Below are 7249 nucleotides of genomic sequence, written 5' to 3' on the forward strand. Positions count from 1 at the left end.
AAGACCCAGCTCCACTCCTGCTCAGACCTGCAGCCGAATGGCGCCCAGGCCCGTTGCATATATGGTGGGGCAAGGCCGGGAAGCAATTGCACCTTTTGATCTGGAGCCCAGATGCATAAACCCTTCTTCCATAAACTGCCACTAAGTTCAATTAAAGGAAGGGCTTTGCAGATTGTATCTACTGGGTTGTTTTTCCGGGTTTTATAAATATTCTGACCTCCTGAAGATCCTGTTTATGCTCCCCATATCTACCCAGCCCTAGGAATTTATGGCATTATTCTGCCTCTAACTCATTTCTCCCAGAACACCAGGTTTCCCTCTACGTTTTAGACTGCAATTGCTAAAATACTTTTCCAGCATAATTGAAAGCAAAACCTGAAAATGCACCTTCAACCCCAAACAGAAAGAACCTGCAACAAAGGGAGCAACACTGACAGCAGTATTGTTCCAATCACCAGGTGTCAGGAAAAAGCTCCCAAAGGACAGAGCTGTTAGACAAAGGCACAGTCATATCCCAAAGGATGAAGACCAAATGGACCAATGAGCTCAAGTCACTGTTATCTTCCCTTTGTTGGAAATGTGCTCAATGCTTCAGTATTTCTTTCTCCAACTTCCCTATAGGTAAGTGTATTGAGTGTTGCTATTTCAAAATAGCACTGTGCTAGTTCTCTGTGGGGCTTTTATTATTCTTAACCGCTTTATTGATAGATAATTTACACACCATAAAGTTCGCATTTCAGAAATGGAAGAGACCTCGCTCCATCCCCCATCTTAAAGCCATGCTTCATTAAATTCACCCAAGGAATATAATACAGTTATTTCTTAAACCTCCAGGAATATGGGACATCATCACAACTCTCTGATAATACATCTAACATCTCAGCTTTTACCAGTGGAAAGAACTTCTTGACAAAGTCCCGTCTGTTAAAATGCAAACTCTAACAGCAATGACTTCTAGTGCTATATTTCAGAGGTGGCTGACTGAAAAACGCTGTTGCAGGCCCGTGTAATCCGCCTACTTTGTAGGAACTCTACTAGAAAGTGAGCTTCATTTACTAAATCCAACATGGAAATCACAAATTCTTACGAACTACTATTCCCCCAGGGTTTTTTTGTGGACTATTTTTCCACCAGGTGGCATTCTTCTTAGGGGCTGCTGGAGCCTGCAAAAAGCCCTTATATTTAACCTCGGGGATGGGATGAGTACTCAGGCAGGTTTTTCTTTCAAAAAGAAAAACAGCAACTTACATGCTTTCACAGAACTTCCTCAGTGTGCTTGGCTTCTCTTGGTTGCATCTTTGTCGAAACCAGCGCTGAATGCTGCGAACATCCCAGTCCAGCTGCTTGGAGAGGCCTTCCAACCTCTTTTCATCAGGATGCTACGAAACAAGGTACCAGCAAAATCATTTTCATCTTCACTATAAACACATCTGCCCTTGTCTAAATTGAGATTCCCCACCCCCCCCCACTCCCGGATTTACTACCTGCTACTGAGATTTCCATATTTACCACTGAGGACCTAGTCCTTCCATTAGTAGCATGGCCATAAATAACCACTTAGGACAAAAAAAGTTACTCATTAGGAAACAGCACTGAAAAATACGAATCTTGCTCAAACGCTTGCACTTCTTATCAGCAACAGAGATGCAATGAAGCAGCCAACTGCCTGAGTCAGCTCCATCAGCCTTCAAGGAAAGGAGTTAGGTTAGGATGAATTTGCAAAGAGGCATCAAAGGTTTCACTTTCTCAGGAAAAAAAAAAAATGCTATACCCAATTATCATACATCAGGGTAGTGTAGGACAGACAAAAGCTCAGTCATCTCAACAGACCTCACTTTAGCCTAAGAGGCACCAATTCTACACAAAACCTGTGTTCTCTTTCTTCCTCTTCTCTCTCTCTGCTCTGCTACTCACACATTCCTCTTCTATTCCTCTTCTTGGTCATTCCCTTTGACCAGACCCTCATCAAACCTTTACAACAACTATACATTACTTGAAGACGCAAACTTGGTGAACAAGAAGAGACCCTACTTATGGCTTGCCATAGGATGATACTATTCTGTCTGTCTCTCACTCATTTCTCTAACATTAGGAGGTGACAGCCCGGTTCAATTTGTCACTCTAATGACCTCTCAGCCTTGGTTCCCTCACCTGTCAGGGTTATTCATACACTGAAATAGGACTGTGATGACGACCAAATGTAAACAATATGTCTAAGACTCAGTAAACGTTAGTTTCTCCCCCTTTTGTATCTCTACCCTCTCTTCGATATCTTAGAGACCATCCTGCCCACAATTATGTGAGCATGTCCTGCCGAACAACAGAACCCAGCTGAGTGAGGTCTATTCCTTTATTTTTTCTATCTTTCCTTACTATAAATGAGATGTTAGTGATTAGAGGAAATAACCAAAAATGGGGTGGGGGAGGCAGGCTGAGCAGCTTCAAGTTACAACGGTGGGATTACCTATGATACCTTTCCAAAGCATCTCAAGCGATTCAAGATGTCAGAAACACAGGGAACCCAGCAAGTGGCCTTGGTATTATGACTGAGGTTATAAAATGTGCTGAGCTTGTGTTTGTGAAAGTCCTTTGCCAACTTTCAGTGAGTTGCACGCTTTGACATGTTTTTGTTTTTAGCAGTAATGATGCCATCTACACTCTCCTTTTAAGTCTATCTTAATTAAAAAATAGGGGAGACAGAAAATTCACATCCTACTATATACCTTGGCTATACCATTTTCCTAGAGGAATCGATTTTTAATTTCAATTTGTTTTCTCAGCTTATTGAATAGGTCAAACATTCACACGGTTCACAAAATAAAATCTATGCAAAGTTTCACCCTCCCATTTTATTCCTATTATTCTTCCCCTTCCTACCAGCTAACCAGTTATTAAATCAGTTTCTTTTCCAGAGATATTTTATGCAAATAAGTAAATTTAAATATGTATTCTTATACATCCCTTTGTCACAAATGGTTGCATACTACATGTATCATTCTGAACTTATATCTTGGAATATTTCCACATTAAAACATAAAGAATGCCCTCCTTCTTTTGTAGAACTGTGAGAATGTGCTATAATTTACTTATTCACTCTCCTGTCAATGGACATTTAAGTAGCTTCTAAACTTCCACTACTATAAACAATGCTATAATTAATCATCTTGTCATAGGTCATTTTATACAGGCATAAATAGAGATAAATTCTTGGAAGTAACTGTAGGAGATCAAAGGCCTATGCCTTTGCAACTGATTTAGATATTGAAAAGTCACCCTCACTAATGATTTTACCAATCTATACTTTCACAAACAAGAGGGCCCATTTCCCAATGCCTCGCCAACAGAGTACGTCATCAGATTTCTCAACTTTTTTCCAGTCTGTTATAAAGTGGTGTCTCCGTATGTTTTTAACTTGATTTCCTCTTTTTTACGAAATAGAAAAAAACCATTTACACTTCCTTTTTATGAGCAGTCTTTTCATATCTGTTGCACATTTTTTCTCGATTTGTAGGTATTTTATTGATTCGTAGAGTTTCTTCATTTATTAACTAGGGTGATTAACCTGTGTCTGTACCATAGGTTGCATGCTTTGTAACAAGGTCTTTGCGTTTTAGAATTCGTCATGGGGTTTTCTGCTTGTTTTTTTATTTGAAGTTTTTGAAAAGCATATTCGAATTTACCAGTTTTTTCTGTTATAACTTCTGAATTTGGGGTCATAATAAGAAAAGCCTTCCCTACTCCAAATGTTCAAGAAATTAACGTAGGATGAACTGACATCTTTACCCAATTTGTCTTTTGTATCTTTGACAGTGTTTGAAAATTTTCCTCACATTCCTTGCACATATTTTACGTTTATTCCTAGGGATATTATCTTTTCTGGAGTTGTTTGTCGTAACTTTTCGCTTGATTCCTTTACGTTTCCAAGTACCAAGTCACATAATAACATGTAACTAGAATGTAAGCTCTATAAACAAAGGAAATTTTTAGTATCTTTTTTCACCTAAAATACAGTAGGGACTCGGTACCTAAAACATAGTAGGGACTCAGTAAATTCACACAGCAATAGCTTCACCTCCTCATTTCTAATTTTTATGCCTTTATTTTCCTTATCTATTCGCTAATTTAAGGTAAAACTGAGCACAAGGTAGGGCAGTGGTTGTGAGAATCTCCATCTGTTCCAGACCTGAGTGACAATACCACTGTTTCTCATTTAGCAACAGGCCAAATTTGGAGCTGACATCGAAAGGTATTTATCGTGTTAAGAAAACCACACTTACCTCATTAGATAACCTGATTTTAAGCGCAATTATGTTAGATTTCAGCATCCATGCAGATGATTGTGTACTTTTTCTCCTTAGATCAATTAATATGATGTATTATATAGATTTTATGAGACTGAATATAGGGAAGGCCTTGCATTCCTAGAATAAATCTTCTCTGGAGATGATAAATAATTCTTGTACTGTGCTGCTGAGTTCTGTTTACTAATTTTTATTTGGGATTTTTCATTGCTATTGCTAAGTTCAGTTGGTCTCTAGTCTTATTTTTTTGGTTAAATCTTTGTCAGATTTTAATGTTAATTAATGTTTTATTTCTACATAAAAAGAGAATTTGGATGATTTTCTTAATTTTCTACGCTTTGGTATAGTTTAAAATAGCATTGGGATTATCTGCTCTTTAAGACTGTGTTAGAATTTTTCTTTTGAGAACATCTGAGCCTTACTTTTTTGCAATTTAGCTCTTTGATTTTGAGATATATATAATATATATACTATACATATAAAAATACAGTTGGTAAATTATATTTTCCGAGAATAATTTCCATTTTACCCAAGTTTTTATATTTTCTTTGCCATATTAATAGAAATAAATCCTTTTTATTTTCCTCCATTTCTGTGATTGTTGATTATTATGTTGTTAATTCTTATGTTGTAAATTTGTGCTTTTCTTATTTGGTTAGCTAACTTTCTGTAAAAAGAAAATTAAATGGGTAAGGTATTTTTGAATTGATTTTCAATTCTATAGTTTTGCTAACACAGTTTCTGCATTTATTGCTAATTACTGCCATCTGCTTGCCTTCATTTGTTTCGTGGTTCTTTTTCTTACGTTTAAGTAAGTGTTGAAATTTATATATATATAAATTATACATATGTGTGTGTGTATGTGTGTGTATATATATATGAATTTTCATCTGAGTACTGCTTTGGCACAGTACAAATGAGTGATGTTTTCGTCCGCTCTATTATCAAATATTCTGAATTTCTATTTTTATCCAAGAGTTGATTAAGCAAGCAAGAGATATTCTGTTTTCTGATTTCTAGTATTAAGTTAGGCCTATTTTAATTTTTAAAAAGTTTTTAAAAGATTTATTTATTTATTTGTCAGAGAGAGAGAGGGCACAAGCAGGGGGAGCAGCAGGCAGAGGGATAAGCAGCCTTCCCACCGAGCAAGGACTCGAACCCAGCCACCCAGGGATCCCAAGTTGTGCCTATTTTTAAAATTTATTACAGTTTTGTGTATACAATAAAGGTTAATTTTTGTAAATATTTAACAGGCACTTTAAAATTATGGTCCTTACATTAAGAATATAGGGTTCTAAGTGTACCACTTAGATCTTCTGCATTAATTATGCCTTAGAATTTCTATCTTCTGTTTTACATTTTGTTCACTTAATCTGTCATGACCCAGAGGTAAAATAAAATTTCCGGCTATTAAATTATTTTCTTTCATTCTTTTTTATGAGTATATGGATACATTGACATTCAATGCATATAAGTCATAACCACTTTATCTTTATTATGAATTGTATCTTTGGCAAGAAAAGGCCAATTCTTCTTTTCACATAATCCTTTTTGACCTGAATTCCACTTTTATGTAAAAACAAAAACCCTACTTTATTTTTGTATTTGTCTATACACTTTCACTCATACTTTTATTTTCAATATTTGTAATTACTTTTTCTGAAGGTGTCTCTTATCAGCTATGTGACCCAAACCTAAATTCGTTTTATTAGATAAGCCGAATCCATTTACATATATTGATATAACTGATAGGTTTGTTTATAGTTCTGTCACATTAATTCTGTTATGCTGTTCTGATAAAAAAAATTTTTTAATTTTGGCAAACCAAATACGGTTTGTATTATTTTCCTTCCTTTTTGTGGGCAATTTTAGTTCTAGTGGTTATCCATAATTATAATACTCTTCCTCTGTTTGTTTTCAATCAATAATACCATATGAGCAATATTTAAAGTTAGCATATTTCCTCTTCCCTCCACCCAATATTAGACAATAATTTTCTCTCTCTTACAGCTTACTCTTGTACTATTAAATATGCTTATATTTCTATTACTCAATTTGGCTGCTTAAACTGATTTGCTTTGACTCCCAGCTATTAGAAATTATGCAACTAGTGAATTTATTCTACCTCCCATCTTCTTTCTCCTTCTCATCTCAAATACGGTTGTACTTAAATTCTTTTTTAAAAATCTGTTTGTCTTTAACTGTTACAGAATAAAAACAATTTGCCTAAACGTAAAATTCTTAGTTCACATTTTCCTTGAAAATATTGGAAATATTGCTATAAAGAAGACTAAAGTCATGTTGATATTTTTTCCTAAATAAGTGATTAGATTTTTTGCTTGGCTGCTCAAAGAATTCTTTCTCTTATTTTTCAATTCCAGTAATTAAAACTTCTTCTAAAACTTTCAATTTTTACTACATGTTCATTAACATATTAAAATAAATCTCCATTTATTTTAGAAAATTTTTCTTGAATTTTATCTTTCAGTATTTATTCTCCTTTGCTTTTCCTTGAGGAATTCTAATAATGCAGATGTTTGGATCTGCTTGAGCTATATATCTGATTATTTTTAGCTCTTTTTTTTTCATTTAATTCAGTTTTTTTTTTAAGATTTAATTAATTTATTTAACACAGAGAGAGCACAAGCAGGGGGAGCAGCAGAGGGAGCAGCAGAGGGAGAGGGAGAAGCAGACTCCCCACTGAGCAGGGAGCCTGATGCAGAGCTCAATCCCAGGACCCTGAGATCATGACCTGAGTCAAAGGCAGACACTTAACTGACTGAGTCACCCAGGGGCCCCTCATTTGATTCAGTTTTATTATTTCCATCTCCCATGCTCCTCACTGAGTTTTCTGCAATGTCTAGTGTTTCCTGTGTTCTTTCCAATGTTGCCTTCATTTCTGTGATAGTTCTAGTACATTTTCCTGAACCTACAAGCTCCCATTGCAT

At 35.6% G+C, this 7249-nt stretch overlaps 1 protein-coding gene across 2 annotated transcripts in view; it reads right to left on the reverse strand.

The window, feature by feature from the left end:
• The window catches only part of CERS6 (ceramide synthase 6), a 300673-nt gene that overhangs the window by 204356 nt on the left and 89068 nt on the right, over window positions 1–7249 (reverse strand). For both annotated transcript variants that reach the window (XM_040644256.1, XM_008687065.2), the window contains exon 3: window positions 1249–1379. In XM_040644256.1, the coding sequence (XP_040500190.1) occupies window positions 1249–1379 (131 nt within the window). The remainder of the gene's footprint in view (window positions 1–1248; window positions 1380–7249) is intronic.

This window comes from Ursus maritimus, unplaced genomic scaffold, assembly GCF_017311325.1.
Source record: "Ursus maritimus isolate PB19 unplaced genomic scaffold, ASM1731132v1 scaffold_1, whole genome shotgun sequence".
Lineage (NCBI taxonomy): Eukaryota > Metazoa > Chordata > Mammalia > Carnivora > Ursidae > Ursus > Ursus maritimus.